Here is a 20,440-nt window from a genome sequence, read left to right as displayed (position 1 = left end):
TGCCATCTAATTTAGATTTTAATGATTTGTTCATCATCCAGCTTCATCATTAATGATGGACTCCCATGCTAACGATGCAAAAAGACTGTGGCAGAAGCTTTCCTTCCAAATTATACAATGGAATACCATACATATAGATGGGAACTACAAGCCTACTTGTACCCCAGTTTCTGTCAAAGTACAAAATTTTCAGGAAATACCCCATTTCCAGTTTGAGGGAACTATATTTGAATGGCAACTGGTGATTAATTGTCTAGTTTATTGTGTGAATCCTGTAAGGGAAAAATGTGGCAGTATTCCATTACTGCCTTCCTATGAGATGCCCTAATGGTTTCAAATATTTTATCTAGACTGAGCAATAAAACCTTCAGTCATTGTTTTTTCTTAATATGAAAGGAAAATCACATCTGTTACATGGTGGGAAACTGAAACTTCCCTGTTAGACATCTAGAAAAATACTTTGGCCCAGTAAGATTTTTTGTTTCTCAGTGCTGTCAGTACAGCTGGGCTGGACGAGCTGTTGGGTGTGTATTCACAATGTATTTAGACTGCTTTCAGAAAATAACTTGTAGGGTGTCACAAAATGAATGCAACTTTTGGTGCTCTGTCTTGCACACACCTTCCTTTTCCCTGAGAGTCCCACTAGACAGTGTGTCAGATACAAAGTGGTACATTGTAATTGCTGCTAAAAAGCCTTGGATGTAAAAAGGCCCTGAGTAATGTGTTTACTATGTACTGTACTAGCAAGCTGCCTATGTGCAAGATATTCTGCTCTGATGTTATAAAAGGCATGCATTTTTAAGGCACTGTCAGACATTTCTAAGCCTGTTCCCCATCTGTGTATATGTCATATTGCTGATCTGCTAATGCATAGTAACACTAAGAAATTCCCACCATGTCAAGATAACCCAAACAGAAATATGACATTTTCATATGGGGCCTTTGATGTGCTTTCTTTCTTTCAAAACTTAGCATGTTTATCATGTTTGGAAATTTTTCAACAGTGTTTCAGGGCTCTCATCAAAACAATAAAGAAAAGAAAATTTAATTTTGATGGTCATGGCATATAGAATGCACAGGTACTACTTTGAGATATGTATGAGATCAAATGAAGGGTCCCTCTGCCTTCCTAAGATGCTGGAGACAGTAGGCCTAGCTGTACCTGGTATGGCTATAAAACCTGGTCTTAAAATTCATGCTACCTTTCATAGAACACTGTCTGCTATAGTGCAGTAGATATATACAGCATTATCTGTAATTAAACTTACAAAGCACTTTTATACTATAAAATCATGTGTGAAGTAGAGGCAGGAAAAGAGAAAAATGTTCTAGGTTTTGGTTGTTCAGCTGGGTTTTTCTGGTGTTGGGTTTTTTTTAAGCTGCTGCCTATTCTGTTTAATCTTCCTCTTATCTACCTCTAAGTTTTATGGAAAGCTTTGAGTTGTAACAGTCCCATTCAAATTTGAGTACAAAAGGAATAAACCAGATGGAAAAAAAATAACTGGTGCCAAGATAAACATCTTTTTCTTATGACTTTCAAATGCAAAATTTTGGGAGCTGAAAAATGGTTAAAAGGCCATCTTCAGATCAGTTCAGGGAAAATGGATTTGATCTGTCCTGCTAATATTGGTTCTAAGATTGGAGGTTTATGCAGATCATCAACTGGACTACTTTTATACTATTCCTATCTTGATATTTTAGAATGTCTTTTTCTGTGATTTATTTCATAAAATATGACTTGAAAGTCATGGTATATATAGCTTGGGTGTAATAATGTATATGTGATTTTAAAATTAATGACCTTTGTATTTGGAATTGTATCTGCTATATCAGACCTGCTTAATTTTTCTGGATTAGGCTTAAAATGTGCATTTTAAGTATATGGAACATTTTTTTAATCTCTGAAGCTACAATGTTTATATAAAAGCCATAATATTTATATAAAGCCATACATGTCCTGTAGCAAGTTGTAAATATTATAGCAATTACAAAGATAATTTTGTAATGAAAAAATCCTGTTCATTTTATATTATTGTGTTTCCTCATAGTGCTGCAGATAATGCAATATTTAATTACATAATTCAGAATGGCTTAATGGTTTTTCATTGAGGTCTGGTTTCACATCAGCTATACAAGTAACACTTTTTAAGAAACTCAGATTCCAAAATTTGACTTACTCTGTAGAATCTCTTTTGATTTTGAGCAACTGTATATGAACTTAGTGCTACTGTATTTTTAAATTTGAATATTCAGTCATGATCATAATGCAGCATAGTTATCTTGGGTAAATGTTACATGTATATGTACATCAGTATAAAGACATCAGTGTATGAATATGGTTGGGTCTCCTGCTACCACAAACCAAATTATGCTTTTCTTCAATGCCAATTTGTTATTAAGAGAATCAGTAGGAACGAGTAAAGCTGATGGATGGTAGCAGGATTGAAGAATATACTGAATCAGACCATGTGCATTTTTCTCTGTGTTATTCTGACTTTTAGTTCTTTAAGAAAATGCTTTTTAGCAGGTTAACTTTTAGAGGTGGAAACTTAATTGTTTTTGGGGTTTCTTTTCAACAAAATAAAACCATGGAGAGGTGAAAATGTCAGGCTTTGTAGAAAGCACCCAAATATGCTGCCTGAGCTGCTAAAACAGAGTTCTGCACCAGGAGCTCTAGCTGGGGTGATTTTCTCACATTTTTGAATGGTGTCCTAATTTCATTTTGCTGATGAATGCTTGCAACACCATTCTAGCTTCAGGCTTTGTTGGTAAGCTTTGCCTATTTTTAGGCTGTGTCATTCAAATGTTTACAAAATATCGACCATTCACTTCAAACAAGTGAAGCTGACAGTCAGAAATTCACACTTCCAGTTCTGTAGCACATCATTTCTAACAAAATAAAATAGAAAATTCTATACCTGGGTAGAAAGCAACATAACTTCCCTTGTTTTAAGAGATGATGATTTAGCTGGGCAAAGAGCTCAAGAATGCAGTCATACATGTTTGAATGTTTTGCATTATTTTGATTCCTATCCCCTTCAGTCCTGCCATCTAATGCCATTGTTTTTGCTAGGAAAAGGTACTGAGGTTTTGACGTTTGAAGTGGATTCATTGTGTATCTCACAAAATTAATTAGAAGGTCTTGATTTTTGTGTGAAGATGCAGAAAATAAAAGTCAGCTTAGGACATTACTGAAACATATTTGGCAAATCTATAGTAGTGTTTAAACATAAAATGAGCTAGCATGAATTAAAAAGAAAAAGAAACAAATACATATAGACAGTGGTAGCACTTGAAGTGGTAGCACAAAGTTTGTTCTCAAAATTGAATGTTTTAAGTACTCTCATTATATATAATAACACAAAATTGCTGTAAAAATCTCCTGTTTCTAGGTGCTGGTCTCTACATACATTTGTTGATTTGTTTATTTAATACCAAGTTACTCAATACCTTGAATTCTCTGTTTCTATGTTACAGGTCTGTTACCACAGCTATTAGGAGTAGCACCAGAGAAGGCCATAAAACTTACTGTAAGTTTGTAAATGGATTTTTTTCACATTTTTCCACATTGTAAAATGCAGCAAATTAAAATTAACAACTGTTAATATCTGACTTGTGAACAGTACAGGTGATATACAAGTCTCATCCAGAGGTGTACATGTAAATTTTAAGAATCTTACTGAAAACTTACTTTTGGACTCCAAAATAGAACAAGCTCATTCAACTTGTTCAGCTCACCTGCTTGTTTGCAAGTAGCATAGGCCTTTGGTTTCACTTCTTAGCATATCAGAGTAGTTACCTTTTGGAGGGCTTTTGTTTTTGTGTCTCCACGTGGTTCCTGTATATATGATTCCAGTGCAATAGGAGATAGATAATATGAGCATGTTGGTAAGACAGGAACTTGTTTGTGTGATGGTTTTTTCTAAATGTTTTACTTCTGTAATTTTGTTATTTCTTAAGTGTTTGTAAGGCACTTAAGGATTTCTTATTATAATCCAATCATAATATATTGTTTATTCACTGATAAGACAGTATTCATCAAAGCGAATAGTATGCATTTTAAAAAAAAGGCATGTAATGCTTTTTGCCATTGTGTTAAAGCTTAGTAGCTTAGTATTGAACATTCTGATATTAATTTGACATTTTAACTTGTTAATTTTAATTTTTTATTAATTTGACACCTCTAAAATATTAATGTATTTTATCATTTTCTGATATTAAAAATTACATTATTAGCAATTATCTTTATCTTTTGAATAATAAGTATTTGAATTATACTGTAAATTCTTGTTAGAAGGAAGAACATAGCTTTAGAATATTTAATATAAAATCTAAGACTTTGATTTCTTTGGTATCTTGTAGTTTGGTAGCTTAGTAGATATATTTACATTTTCATTTGCACAGAATTTGCAGCTGATGAGTGTTTTCTCTGACCTTTTAATTTATCAGCTTTCATAAATGTTTGTCTTTTAAGGTTAATGATTTTGTGAGAGATAAGTTCAGGGCTAAAGATGGATCTGTCCCACTGGCTGCAGAAATTCTTGCTGGTGGCTGTGTAAGTATCTTTAATTTCCTTCATATGACATTCATGAAAGTGCAGTTCATAAGATTAATTGTGTGGACTAAGGCTTCTGTTTAACCACAGATCCGGTTCAAGAGCAGACTCTGCTAGAGCATCTCAGTTCTTTCCTAGATAGGCCAGCTGTTCTTGATGAAAGGGTAAATGTTCCTGTGCATCGTGCCTTTTAACTGCGCTCTCTAATTCTCACAGCTTAGAGTTTGTTTCCTTAATCAAGAATGTGTCTTTATTCATGTTGGCTGTAGCTTATGGCCTAAAGAGGATTCATGCTAACCTTTCCAGAAGTTAATAATTAGTTACTACTTTGTGGCACCCACTCTACCACGTCACTTCTTTCCTGATGTGTTATTGCACCCACTAATTTTCACTTTTTGCAGTGGTACTGGCTTTTTGAAATGGCAAAGACTGCTCATGCTTCTTTGAGTTCGTAGCAGACGTAGGCTGTGTAATGTTAACTCAGAGCATAATGCATTCCTGAATGTAGGCTGTATTTAAAACCCACTAAGATTTTAAGAGTGTTTTCCGTGCACAAAGTAGTATCTTAATGAACAACTGGCGCATTACCGCGTAAATGATAATACTTCACTACTTGGTCTAGTTCTGTCTGTTCATATTACAGCTTACTGTATCTGGTGTATTGATTTGTTCAAGCAAATGTAAATACTTTAGGTAAAAGGAATAGTTGTTCAAAGACCAGTGCATTTTGCAGATAAAGAGCGCTGTTTATTTAAAACAGCTTTGATCACTGGGGCAGAGCAATGTTGGTGTATTTTTAATCTATCTTTGTTTCTGCTGTCATAAGACAGATGAGGTCACATTTTCAAGCAGCTTCTACCTGTGTCAAAAACTACAGTGAGCAGCAACTTAAATAAAAATGCTTGCATCTTAACCTCAGTAGGTGCAGAGATTTGTGCTGTGTGTGCTTGCAGAAAGTGAACTACGATTATCTGAGCCTCAGGGTGCAGTGCCTCGCTTGCATTGCAGGCTGAGAAGCCCTGGCTTTCTGTAATTCTCAGGAGATGGGGCAGGATTTGGCTGCTGTCTCACTGCTCCTTCTGTTTGATCACTGACCTGTTGTAGACTGCCAGGTAGGATCCCCTTGTTCTGTAACTTAAGGAGCATTCAGGGAAGAAAAAAAGAAGGGGAGGGAGAGAAGAATGTGGGTCTCTAAAGCCCTAAATAAAAAGCATGCTGTAAATGAAGGGAAAATGCAATAAAGCACTTGCAGAGTAAAAAGTATTTGCCCCTTACACTAATAAAAAGTCTCATGAACATAGCAGCCATAGAGAATTCTGCAAAATTTTCATTTAAAATGTCATTTGATCTAGAGTTTTTATTTTACAGACTACTGTGAATTTTTTAATGCAGTACAAAAAGCACTCTTTACAGAGACCTGTCATTCATGAGAATGCTGCAGCAAGCTTTTTGCCAGCAGTTCATTGTAAACTAAGGATCTGCTTTAAGAGATAGGTGGTTTGAGATGTATTTTAAATGTACTGTAAATGTTGGCTTGTCCTAAATTTTTATTAACAGTGAGATGCTGCATGAAGCTGTAGCAGTAGACGTGCAGTGGCAGAATGCCCTGAGTTTTCTTTTAACTGCAGTGCTCCTTAAGGGCATAGTTTGGTGCCAGGTAGATAGGTTGCAACTTGTCTCTTCTGCAGGTGGTCTTTGGGTTCTTTTGTAATTTTAAACCCAATTCAGACTAGTAACAGAGCCTCTCATTATCAGTGGTTCCTAGGGTTTTTGGGGTGAATTTTTCTGTCATGGTGTAAATATATGTGTTAAATATGAGATGCCAAAAACATGCTTTTTCCTCTGGTTTTCAACATTGTATTGGTCCAACTTTTAGTCCCCGTTTAAGCCATCATGAAACCTGTGATTTCATTGTGGAAGCAGCACGGACAGTGCTGAATGCTCGAAAATTGTCACTCTTGGATTTTTACCTCATTTCACAATGTAGTAATTGCTTATGTGGGAGGCAAGAAGACAGGAGGGCATGATGTGTTAAAGTCTAAAAAGGGGAAGACAACTAAGATTAATTTTCTAAGACTTCTGCCCTATCACCTTTCCACGTTCTACGTCTAATTCTCAGCTGGGATTGTGTTACAAACACAGATTTAAATTTTTCTTCTTCAGTGCTTCTGTTTTCTTGGAGTGTATTCATTGCTTATGCAAGAGCTGAGTGCTGGGATGCATGCTAGTTTGTAATGTTTTAAATAGCAGCCCTGTGAATATGGTATAGTAATAATACCTAGGAAAGGGAGGACAAGCAGATATTTGGATAGGTTGGGTTGTTCAGTTACACAAAGGGCTTTGAAGGGGTCAGTATCACCTGAGTAGCTCCACTCTGCTGTTTGCCCAACCATTGCCAGGCATTGACTTTTAAGTCTCCAAGGAGTTCACTTTGCATCATAATTACTGTGAATTAGTACACATGGCTGACTTTTGCACTTGTAACTAAAGCTGATTGTTTCATTGAACAAGTCTTTTTCTGTTTTGTAAACTGTTTTCTCTCCTAAAAAAAAAGAAAGAAGAAAAGAAGAAAATAGATCTTTTATTTCATGACCTTGTGACACTTAATTCAGTTAACAGCCTATTTCATAGCTTTTTATTACGTGAAGATGAAAGCGATAGGTTGGTTGAGATTTTTTTTTTTGAGACCCCCAAGAATACAATTAAAAGTACAACCTTTATACTTAAGGAAGGCTGTTATGTAAATTACTAACACAAGATTTCCATCTCCTTAGTTTGTAAGAAATTTTCCTAATGACTATAGTATTTGTTACCCATAAAAATGCATGTAGCTTTCAGATTTGCACAATGCCTGACACCCACCATGATCTCTGATCTCTGCTGTGCATTTTGGACTCTCATCACTCATGCAAATCCTACATAACCCTTATCATTATGAGTCTAGTGAAAATCTTCGGTTTCAAGGCATGGTGTAATGATGCTGTAGAGCTAAGATCTGCTGAGCATCTAAACCACAAAGCTGACTTAACCTTATTGAATTAAAATGGACATATATATGCTGGGTTTGATTTCTGCTAATGCTATAACTTACCTTCGGAATTTCTTAATAAAAGGATGTGTAAGCTGTAAGTATTATACTATACATTTTTTTTTGTATAGTGGCAATAATATTGAAATTTCTGGAAGCTTTATTTCATGGCCTTTTACTTGATTTTATATTTCAAATAAAAAATAATTTTATAATTTTATCTTTTAAATAAAAAATAATTTTAAGTCATATCAAGTTTAGCTGCTTGCTTTTTTTAATCTTAATTTGCTTACAAGCATCTGTTGAAAGTAACCTGATTTTTTTAATATAACAGTATATATTCTTACTTTTTTGAGTTATATTAACACATGGAAAACTCTCTTTGTAAAGGTGTCATAAATACTATATTTGAGCTTTTGAAACATTACCTTTAATTGTAACTTTTTAGGTGAGACAGTCGTTTTGCTTAGTACCTTAAATAAAGCAGTTCAACATTTAATGAAAAATTTACATTTGTGTAACTGGGAAGGAGATGCAAATATGCAAAATAAAGAGGGATATAAAACATAAAAGAATACAAAGAAAAACAGATGAAGGATTATAGCATGACTAAAGGAATCACTATATAATGTACCTTGCCTTGTCTGCATATATTAACACAATGATGTCGGTAAATAGGGGCGTAATTTTCAGCAAGAAAAGAAAACTACATTTTGCTTTATTAACCTTTCCTTCTGCTCTCCCCTCTCCTTCTGAGCACAGTCTTTTCCTTCCCAGCTGCTCAGTATGTGCTCACTATTAGCCAGCTTAAATCATGTAGCACAGTACAACTACAGATCCCATACAGATCTGATTTTGTTTAAATTGTCAAGGCAATTTTGGGCATATTTCGAGAGACTTTATAGGAATCAAAATAAAGTTAAAATGCATCGGACCTGCTTGGGCAGCCTCAGCTCTGCTATGGAACATAAAAATTAGATATGGTTAACAACGAGTGCAAAATCCTGCCCAGAATTAATTTTTATACAGGAATGTGATGTGAAATTCCATGTGAATTGTGCCAAATAGCAGATCCAGTGCAAATAGTTTTATTAAGCTACTTAAAACATTTATTTTATGTTTCAGAGAGTAATAAAGATAAGTCCGTGTCTGAGCTACATTTTCTTTGTGGCATTGCAGTGGAGACAGAGGGTGTATAAACTGCAATTCCCACATTAAGATCTCTTACTTTGAAAAATTCAGACATTTGGAAGTTGTGGACTAAAGGAGACTGAAGGTGCCATTCTTGGTTTCATTATTATGAAACCTAAATATGTTTACATTCAACTATATTTGGCAAGGAAAACTGAGCTATAGGTAAAGTTAAACTGTACAGTATATATGCCCGGGAAAAAAATACCTGCATGTATATCTGGGAAAAAAAAAAGAAGCAAACAATTGCTGTCGCACAGAAAAGTTTTGGTCTAGTTTATTGAGATAGATAAATGAAGATGGTCATCTTGATGACTGCTGTTATGACCTTTGACAGCAAAAGGCTTATGTCTCTTGAATGCTTACCAGATTTGTTCTCAGAGGTCTGTTCTCCCTGTGGCTGGACATCTGTTACTTTCAAGGAGAGTTCTACCTGCTTGTGTATATCCAACTTTCACATCTGCTTTAAGGAAAACTTCAGAATCTCCTAATACATGCTTTTTTCCCTTGATTAAATTTAAAGCTGTTTTTCATGCATAAAATTGATGTTGTTCAATAAATTATTTAGATTTAAATTCTGTTTAACATAATTAATATAATGTAACGGAATATACTACAATTAATTAGGTATTTTTAAAGTGTAGTACTGTTCTCTGAACCACTGTAATTGTAGTTATTTTCAGCATGCTGAAAATCATTTAAACTAATCATAAATTTTTGGTTAAAAAAACCCAGCTAGATCTGGACTTAAATTTTATTTCACATTTGCAAACTCACTCTTTTCAGCACTGCTCTGTTTTAATTGAGAGTAGAGTCTTTAATTGACTCTACTCTTTAAAAATTGATAAATTTTCATCTAATTTTAGACTTAAGCCTTATGATGAGGTTTGGGAAGGCAACACATAGTAACATGATAGCCTTTTCCAAGAAGTTGTACCAAAGGCTGGGAAAGTTGCTGATGTAAAGTTCCTGCTTCTCTTTGGCCTCACCCCATATTTCCTTGCAGGTTTGGATGTTTTTAAAACAACAGTTTGCTGAAATTTTCATCCAATCGTACCTACTTAAACTGGTCTTTCCCTAAATCAGTAATGAATTTTGCAGAACTTGATTTCATTTAGTTTTGAATTTTCCTTTTGCATTAGTTAATCTACTTTAAACTTTTTTTCACAAAAAGTATTTTTCCATAACAAATAAGAGATACTTTCCCATTTTGCTTTCCCTCGCTTCTTTCTTTTCATTTCCTTTCTGCCTGAAAAAGAGAGAGACAGAAAATTTTTCAAACTTTTTTCAAACTGTAAAACAAGGAGGGATGCCTAGGTGTAGGTTGATAGTTTTCTGATTCCAGAACCAAACAATTTTGAATGCTTAAAAAGTCCATTTTTTCCCAACAAACTTATTTAATATTAATTCAACATGAATCTTATTATTTTTTTTCTCCTGTTATATTAGAAATAATGACTGCAAAGTTTTACATGAATGCACACTGTGGTTTAACACATGGATTTGTTTTGACAATTATATTTTATTACATGTCCCTTTCTCCTTTTACTTCTTCTTTTACTGGCAGTAAAATATTACAGTGTTTACCAGTGAAAGTTCAAAAAAACCCCAAATCCAAAAAGAAAGGCTCAAACTCAAATCAGGAATTAAAATCTAGCTTTCTGTGAGAAAAAGGAAGATATTTATGATGTCACAGTAATTTATGATGTGACCAAGAAATAATGGGTCACAGTTTTAATACAGCTACCATGCCTTAGGACTTGAAAGGTCTGTAAATCATTAAATGATTCTACAGCTAGTCAAAATAGACAAGTAGAGCAGACAGAGCCAAACATTAACAGATTTGACAGGTCTGTAAGTTAATTGCTTTTATAATGCCAATCAAGTAGGCTCCACTTTGATTTTTTGGCTAGGCTTCTGAGAATTGAATTACCTATAACGTGGAAAATATCCACAATTTTAATTTTTTTTTCCCATTGCAGACTTGGTCCGTGCTTATAAACAAACCATACTCCTGTTTGTTTCTGTTTAGCCAGGTCATTAATATTCTATTGTAGGACACTCCTCACAACTTGTATCTGAGTCTTGGAAATCCAATGCAGTAGCAGGAATGTACTTCTGTTCAGACCAATTGCAATTCTATTTATGAGCACTTCTATGTGAGGATTTGACAGAGCTTGCTTTACATTTTATGTACATTTGGACATTAACAAGACTGTGATTCTAGCAGTGTTCATTGTTTGAGCTGCACAAAGTAAAACCTTAGCCAGACCAAGGGAAGGCTGTCCTCAGAAGACAAGAAAGATTAGCTAGAGAAAAACAGAATTCTGCCTGAGCAGCACGAAAGCTGTTTCTGTGATAGGCTGATCAGGGTAGTGAAAAGCAGATGATTGAGGGCTCAGGAAATCTTGTGATCTGAAGAAAAGGTATTTACTATATGAACTCCCATTGCTAAAGAGCATTATCAGACTGCTGTGTAGATAGGACCACAGATGAGAGAACACAAAATAGCATGAGATGGCTTGTCTAGATTTTTGAGGCCTGGCTTTATGGAATGAAAAGGTAGCACAGAACCAAGCTTTTGAGAACCCAGTGTGCTTGGTTCCTGACATACAGTACCACAAAATTATGGTGGTCACCTTTGAGATCTGTAAGAAATTATGGTGGTCACCTTTGAGATCTGTAAGAAAAACAGTCATTTTGGACTGCTGTCTTTTACTTGGCAGCTTTTCTGGTAACAGGAGAGTCCCTAGGGAAATCCCCTCTACAGCAGTTTGGCATAATTCATCTAATGCTCTTGGGGACCTACTGCCATACAAACACAAAAACTTCTAGAGGTAGTTTGAAGCACTGGAGTAAATCTGGCTTCTAAGCTTTGTTCTGTTGTAGAGTTGGTATGTGGTTTTGTGGTAAATCATTGAACAGTTCTGTGCCTTAGTTGCCCTTTATTATACAATGAGGATGGTAATTCTTCCATTCTTGAAATCATTGGTACATTTTTAATTTAATTTTTTATGACAATGAGCAATCTTTATTTAGTGTCTGTAATTTAGGAACCTTGACTTTAATTAGGATTAATGGATGCTATGAAATGCACAGGAAAACAAGCTGCATCTGGAAACTTAAAAGGAGTAAGGGCTTGGGACAGAGTATGATATGCAGTAGGACTGAATATGATAAACAGTTGACTAAAAATCTTGGAATTTACACGTCCTTGTCTTTTGTAGATTAAACAAGTAACCAAGACATTGTGGACAATTTCTTTTGTAGAGGTTGATTTTTGGTAATTGTATAATATATTGCTTATGTATTTTTATGATTGCCATTAATTGCCATAATTGCTATCCCTGGGTGATATTGTTGAAAAACATTAACACTCTAATAGCAGTAGTAATCCTTTCTTCATCTATGAAACCATAAAAGGGGATATATGATAAGTTGGATGGGATGCAGAAGAAAGATCTAGGCTGACCCTAAAAGCTGTTACTGAGAGCAGGAAGGGGAGCTACAATTTGAAATAGATAATAAGGTTAATTAGAGGAGCAAGAACATTTGATGGTCAGTAGCACTGAAAGGAAAAGAATCTAGTACTTTCTTCTGGAATGGAAAACACAGAATTTCCTTCTTTAATTGCAAGCTGTATTCTCTTCAGAACATACACAAAGCTTTCAAATGGAGATGTGAAAGCCCGAGGAGAGTTGTGTCTGGTGTGCTCATTTCTTAGTTAATCTCATAAGGACACAAAAAGCAGTTATATTAAAAAGAACAGGAATTTCTTCTCTCAGTGTAATGAGGGGGTGAAAAACTGTTTATTTTCCAGCAAATTTATTTCTGAGCGATTTGAACACAAAGAAATAGAAAACGTTTTGACTTCTTAAACTGAAATACTGTTAAATGCTTGTTACTAAACCAATTTTTTTTTTAATTACAGAGTAGGCTTTATTTCTCCATGGACAAAAAAACCCAACCAATCCTCAACTATTTCTACTTCTTCCTTCTGTTCAGTAAAGTAGGAAAGTAGCAGGAGACATGATAGACAGTACTGTATTACTGTGCAAGACTATACTGCCATCGAGAGGTGTTGGGTGATATCATACCAATTGCAGAGTTGAAGAACCGCAAAAATGGGGAAAAACCCAGCTTCTTTTTAAAAATGCACACGTGTTTGGGTGCATAGCTAGCTGACTTTGTTAAAGCACATTTAAAGGCATGCACATTTCTAGTTATGCATGTATGAATTGTTCTTGGATGACAGTGATATTTCCCTTTTATTTTCTTGCTGTAAATCAAACAACCATAAGTGCCTGTGATTAGGTCAAATGTTAAATTCTTTCAGAATAATATGGGCCCTTTGAGATAATTATCTATGCAGTACCTCTGGTTATCTATGCCTATAAATATCTCAAAACTCTAGTTTTTACTTTAATCACATGATAATAACTGAAAAGTAATATATTTACTTATACAGTCAGATCATTTGTTTAAAAAATGATTGGAAAATGTGATAAGGAGTTCAGAGTGTAGGGGTAGTCAGGTTTGTAACTTCAGTTCAGAAAAATTTGTGTTACTGGGAACCATCTGTATTAAACATTTGATGTATTTGATTTTTCTGACACTTAGTGGAGAAATCATTAAGCTTGAGCAACCTAAACTTAAATGGTGTTTATTCGGGACAAAGAAAAAAAAAGTACTTTTCAAATTCTTCCCTTTGGGAGTGTATTTAAAAATCTTATAATTAAATACATTTTTGACTGCAAAAACTATCAAACCAGAAGGCACTATTCTTCAACTTTTGGCCAAACAAAATGAATGAACAGGGTGATACAATGTGCTGAGGATGTTTTGTCTGGTTTTTTTTTCCAATACCAGTTCATACCAGAACCTTGAAAAGACTGGGGGAAAAAAAAAAAAAACAGATTGATAAGATTTCTTTCATTGCATTCACTATGCAAAAATTGAGAAGGGAGACAGAAGCTGTACTATTGTGATTCAAGCTACTGATTTGGAGATGAGGATATCTGGAGACTCTTACAAGTTGTGAATGTTTGAGCAGGGAGGAAATGCACACACTGGTCATACAATTAAACTGTCTGCCTCAAAACCCCTTCTTGTAAAACCAGATTCATTGTACTTTCCTCACAGAAGCACTGGGAGGAAATAAATTAATATTTATGAGACGCTTGCATTACTGTGATGATGAATAACACAATAGGAGTTACCAGAACTAGATAAGCAAGAAATCATTTCATTAGAGAGTACAGTAGCCATCTCCGGTTTGCTTCCCCCCCATTTTGAGGGCAAGGAGCTGCAGTTACCAGCACAGATGCTCAAATAACAAAATGATCAAAGCTCCCCACCGAGCAACTGTACTTGTTACCACTGGAACTGCCTCTGCTCAGGCTGATAAACCAGCCTTCCTCTGCATCACGAGGCAGGCAGGTGGTAGAAACCCTCCTACTGAGACCTCTGTCAGGTATTGTCTGCCTCGTCGCTTTCAGTTATTCACCGTTTGATTTTTGGAGTATATCTTAGATCAAATTCAGAGCATGGCACAGGCTGTTCAGGGAGTTCTGGGATAGTATCTGGACAGTCTGGAAACACTTCACTGGAAATGACCAGTGGCTCTCTTCAAACCTGCTGTGTGGGCAGCAAAATTGATTGTCCTTTTAGTGTTGTGTGGTGCAGGCAGGTCTCTGTTTTAAAACTTTGAATGTAGCGAGCTTGGTTGCATGAAGTGGGTAAATAATAGTATCTGTGTTTTTTAATAGCAAGCTGAAGCAGAGGAAATCCTATGTGATTTAGCCAGAGCAGCAAATGTCTAATGCTGGAAGTGTCTACACAGCCAGGCTGGACATGCAGACATAGGCATTTATATGCACTTCCTAGCACCTGAAGTACTTCCCATCTGTTTGTGTTGAAATTATATTGTATTGAAATAATTTGCCTTTATTCTCCTTTAAAATCAGAGATATCATTCTACTTCCTTTCTTTATAATGGCATTCACTTATAAACATTTTTATAGATTTTTAAATTGTTCCATGTTTTGGTTCACTAATAGTAATAATAATACTAATTTTGTACTTATACTTAATTTTGTTGTAATCTTTTAAAATTTAATATGGTTTTCCTGTAGTGAAAATTAAAGGAACATTTCTCATGGAGTCATGGCACAATGAACTGCAGGAATATCATACTGAGGGAATGCAGTTTAATTCTGCTAGTAGATCAATTGATATGAGTTTTTAAGTAATGTGTTTTAGAGAATGGCTCTTGTATAAGAAACTTGCAAATGAACATTATCACCTGCAATTCAGATTTTATCATTTTAAAGAAGAAAATATATATGTTGGTACGGGGGAATGCCTAATAATTGTAATATCTACACCAAAATTTTTATTATATAGAAATATGCAATTTATCAAAGAACCTTTCCAGGATTCTTTTTTATTTATTTTGAGACTTAGCAAGATGAGTAGACAAGTAAAAGAAAGATTTTTTTTGTTTGTTTTGAATGCTTACTTGCTTAACATGTTCCAGTTTAAGTGTGAAACTTAAAGCAGCATATGTGCTAAATAATTTATCAGTCTAATTTTTGATGGCAACAAGAATAGCAGTTTTATATATACCAGGATTCTGGTTTGGTAAAAGCAGTTGAATTAAATTATGCCAATTTGAAAGTCAAAACCAGTTGAGTTACACAAGAGTATGCTTTTCCTGGTCAAAATAGGAAACACTTGGGATATTTTGGGGGTTATGTAAAGACTTTAATTTGTAACCACATTGTATATGCTCACTCCAAGTGGTAGGCAAGAATAGTTGTTCGTGTGATTTGCCATTTCTTCAGCACATTATTTGAACCATATTACTGTGCATATTTTTTATTTTGAATGATAGTTAATCTCTACAATTAATTCTTTTAACATTAGGATAATTTTAAAAATACATGTGCATAGTGTTTGCATACTAGACATCACTACATGCAAATGCTTTTAAATGGTTATTTTATTTTAGACATTACCTTCTAGAACAAAATAGTTGTTTTCTTGTAGGGAGGACGAGGGTTGCCCTTTGCATAATTTGTGTGATTTGAGAACGTAAAGAAGAGCAGAGCTGTCATGCCACAGAATTACATACTTAACAGAAGTTAGAATGACATTTTGTTGAATTTGAGCCAGAAGGAGTTTGAATGAATATTTTTTTAATACACTTAGGTAATCTTCACATTACCTTTTTTTCTGGTTGTATATTTTTAGATCAGGATCTGTCAGTGTAGCTGAAAGGTTATGCCCTAAGTTACATATGATGAATGAGATGAACTTTATGAGAACCAGAGGGAGTCCAAAATGCTTGCCACCATTGTGTTTTAAAGCAGACTTTCAGAATCAATTGAGTGGTGTCTTCCCAGCGAATGGAGACTGACACATTGAAAACATTTAGTGGCTCTTGATTAATAGAATCCTTCTTGATTAATAGAATCAGTCTCTCTTTTGTTTAATGCCTGGTACCTAAATAATGACTTAGAGTTCAGATTCTTGAATCAAACAGCATTTAATGACACTGAAACTGGTAGTTCAGAGGATTTTTTAAAAGAGCACAATATACTTGCAACTCTGTTCATTGGAATCCATGCATCTTTGTTATATGAATTCATGTCAAAATTGGAAAACCTTTCTGCCAGATTTCTACTCTTCAACGGTATGTTTTCACTTTCTATATACTGCACATCACAGCTACTTTACTAGTTACTAATTTTTCCTTTTACTTCATTACTTGTGTTATAGTGCTCATGGTTTGTCAGTATTGCATAACTTGGTGTTGGCGAATGTGTTCTTGCAAAAAGAATTGAGCTAGTGTCTGTCTGATGTACTGCAGTGTCCTGCAGTGGCTGACCTGCTTCCTCTCTGTTTTTCCTGATGACTCATCTCGTGGGGGAGTAGATTTCTTACCTTGTGAGGTGCACTAATACTAAAACTCTGGACTGCTAATAGCTTAACAGAGTGCAGCGAGATTGACAATGTCTTATCTTGAATGTAAAAGGATGCACATTGCAAATAATGTAGCAGGTTAATATATTGATTTCTGCTTTTAATTTCAGGCTGGAGGTTCTCAAGTAATCTTTACCAATCCACTGGAAATTGTCAAGATTCGATTGCAGGTGGCTGGAGAAATTACTACTGGTCCACGAGTTAGTGCCCTCAGTGTATTAAGGGACTTAGGTTTCTTTGGTCTCTACAAGGTATGTTTTTTAAAAATGTTAAAAATAAGCCTATTATAAATTTTCAAATCAACATATAATTTCATTGTTCTCACAAACTTTCATAGGTGGACACAATTTTACTTTCTAAAAGAAAAATTATTATGTGATCTTATATCTTCATTTTTCATTTTTGATTAAGGGAAGAAACTGTCTCATCTTTCTGAGGATATGGTTTTTGTAAATCTTACTGAGATTTCTTTTCTCACTTCAGCAGGTTTAAGGTTCATTGAATATTAGTTAGTGATTCCTGATATTCTGTCTACTGTAAAAAAAAAAGCTTATTTTCATCTGCTACATGGTATAGAGCTTACAGTTTTGGAACTTACTTTTGCTCTTCTGTGGTTGATTCAGCAACTTTCCCAGATGTCATCGTTCATTTGGCGATGGGAATTAATTGCAACATAATAATAGTGAAGAAATACAGACAGTGGGAGCCCAGCATAAAAATAAACTCCTAAGCAAGCTTTCCCTTGCTTCTTTAGAAGAATATTTTCCCAAATAATACCACTAAAAGCTGCCTTTGTGAGCATATGCTACAGACCCTACAGTTCTGCTTGCTCTATTACTGTTTTCACATAGATACATAAATATCTAGTAGTTGATCGGTTTAACGTTGGCAGCAGGAATGAAAACATCTTCTGAATATTGAATCTAATAGGATATATGCTACAAATAATTTAAAGGATTAACATACTTTTAGGATGTATTCTACTTTTAGATGAAGGAGATTAGATATGGGAGAATATGAAAGGTCTTGAAGTACTTTGAGATAGCCACTATACTCAAGTATTGAAACAGAAGTTGTAATGGATACCATATACTGCAGAGCACCGTGTGGTGTTGCTTCCGACTCTGCAGCCTACAGCTCGGGAGAAAGCTTGCATACTTCCAATTTGTCCCAGGATTTCCAGTGAAGCTGGCAGTATTCCTCTGATTCTTATTGACAGCAGTCCAGCCATAAATTGAAGATGCTTCAAAAGACACCAAATGAGCCCCATCCCCCTCCTCCCCAGTATTTAAATTCCTTCTGCTTTTTTAAGGATCCAGTCTTTTAAAATTGTTCTGTTAACATTACAAAGAGGGAGCCTGCCCATGAGAACGTGTCTGTATGTTTTGGCCTGGAGAGAAGTTGCAGGTCTGAATAGGATTTAATGGGGAGTTGTTTTTCCCTTTAAATTGACTTGCTAATTTTTTAGGTGTTTTACTGAAGCTGAGGCTATTGTGTAAACTCCTAGTAAATGGCATTACTGTGTTGATCAGATTAACATTTACAACTGAAAACAGGGATTTTGTAAAGAGTCTGTTTCCCTGAGGCTGTGCAGGAATGGAGGTCAGCTACTGACTTTTACTTGGACTAGCAAAAAGAAAACACAAGATGAAACCAGTGATGAAATAGTTTACTAAAGTAGCAATTTCTGAAATTTTTTCTCCCGGAATACCTGCTCCTGGTGGTTGAGCAGAATTTGCTACATTTTTCCATTTTTAATGGCATTAATGTCTTAGGTTGTATCATGAATTATTTCTATCCACTAGAGTAAATACTGGTAGACATTAGTCAGGACTACACATGAACAGGAGCTAGTTACAGCACTATGTTGCATTGAGACAGACAGCTGTTTAATCACAAGGCACAGTTTCAGTGCTTCATTTATTGAGTTCATTTATGTTATGAAAAGTGAGTAGCAATTTCTCACAATTGACCTCCACAAAAAAAAAAAAAAAAAGCCACAGAAGAGTTTGGATTTGTTTTTATTCAGCTGTTGTCTCTGTTTCTGTCTCTCTCAATCCCTCCACCCCACTTCCTGTGGGGTGTTCATGTCCTTTTGTATGTTGTTAGGATTCATTGCCTACAAAAACTTGAGTGATTTGACAAAACTAGAGAATTTATCCTGGCAATGACAGGCACCCACTGAGCACAGACCATGTCACAAGGCTTGTGTCCAAGGGCACCCTTAGTCACAGCTAGGTCTGTAATTGGGCAGCTTTGTGCTGTTCTGCAAACATTTGGGACTGCAGCCAAAAGAAAATGGCAATCCTATCTGCCCCCTTTCCTGTCAGAGCATTTGTGCACCCACATAATGATCTGGAACAAGAAAGTCATTAAAGCCTCCCCCTCCTTAGGGCTTAGTTTGTTTTGACCCCAGAGCAGCTCACTCTGTAGCTCCTCAGGATGTTGTACCCAGTCAAGGGAGGAATGGCTGTGGCTTGGGGACCCAGCCTGTCTCAGAATAGTTTTAAACTGCCTTGAGGTGCTTGTGGAGCTGCAGTGTTGGAGGCAATAGCAGCCCTCTCCTGAATGCTTGTGCTGGAGCTGGCAGTGTTTGTGAGGGCAGGCAGGTATTAACAACTCATTGCATCAGTCATCACCCCAGTAAATGTTACCCAGAGACATCAATGGTTTTAGATGAATTTCAGGTGAGACTAGATTTGGTAGGTGCTGCCTTCTTTGGTGGTGCTTCTAAATTAATTTGGTAAGTACAATGACCAAGTGGACATCAAATAATAATGAATCTTCTGTTAATGAGAACCAAAATATCTTGGTATGTTTGGAATGTTCATACTCTTAAAAAGTCAAATTAGTTTTAAATTATGAAATAGGAACGAGGATTTTATTACTATCTCAGTACTTCTCATGTTGTTCACTCTTAACAACTCTTTCATTTGCATCTGAAGTCTTTGCTTTAGCTTTGTCTTTCCTGTCTCAAGACACAAGGCTTGTATCTCAAGCCCTTAATGTACCTACTTTAGTGGACCTAGTTATGACTCCATAGATACTACCTTGGAGGAACAAGAATAGATAATTATTCTAGAAAATAATTTTATTTGGGAATCTTGAAGTTCCTTTGTAGGCTCAATGAGCCTTCATGTAATATTCCAGTTGTTTAAACACTTGTCTTAGCCATGACTTAAACTTTAACTGATAGACTTCCTTCTGCAAGTGTTGAAAGCAGAACTTTAGACTTTTAATTTCAAAAATTTTAATTTTAAATAAATGAATGTCGTTTTTGGTTTTAAGTTTTATTTACCACATGGCAAGGATTGCAGTGAAAATTTTCCTTTCCTAGTTCAGAGAAAAGTCATCCCTGAAAGCTATTCTTACCACCACAGATCCATCAGGCATGTTCTCCTTAGTTTCCATGAGTCGTTTATGCTGAAATTCAGGAGAAAATCTGTAAGAGTCCCATATAGTAGTCAGCAAGGAAGAATGTATTAATTATAAGTGCAGCCAGAAGATGTGAAGAGTTTGTCTTAGCTTCATGAGGCAAATTCCTGCATGTCTTAACAAGATGTACTGCTTGTTATTTGAATTCTTATATTTTGTATTATTTTCTACCTATGAAGCACTTCCTGTGGATTTTAAAATAAAATGCCCACACCCCCCTGATATAGTTAATTTCAGTGCTCCTG

General features: G+C 35.3%; 1 protein-coding gene across 5 annotated transcripts in view; it reads left to right on the top strand.

Annotated features, from left to right (window-relative positions):
- SLC25A13 (solute carrier family 25 member 13) overlaps window positions 1–20,440 on the top strand; it is a 99,281-nt gene that overhangs the window by 65,654 nt on the left and 13,187 nt on the right. For all 5 annotated transcript variants that reach the window (XM_071429038.1, XM_071429039.1, XM_071429037.1 and 2 more), the window contains 3 exons: window positions 3,478–3,530; window positions 4,475–4,555; window positions 16,871–17,011. In XM_071429038.1, the coding sequence (XP_071285139.1) occupies window positions 3,478–3,530; window positions 4,475–4,555; window positions 16,871–17,011 (275 nt within the window). The remainder of the gene's footprint in view (window positions 1–3,477; window positions 3,531–4,474; window positions 4,556–16,870; window positions 17,012–20,440) is intronic.

This window comes from Agelaius tricolor, unplaced genomic scaffold, assembly GCF_023055355.1.
Source record: "Agelaius tricolor isolate 1412-34295 unplaced genomic scaffold, bAgeTri1.0.p SCAF_6, whole genome shotgun sequence".
Classification (NCBI taxonomy): domain Eukaryota; kingdom Metazoa; phylum Chordata; class Aves; order Passeriformes; family Icteridae; genus Agelaius; species Agelaius tricolor.
The sequence above is the reverse complement of the archived record's forward strand: the minus strand, read 5'-3'. Positions and strand labels throughout refer to the sequence as shown.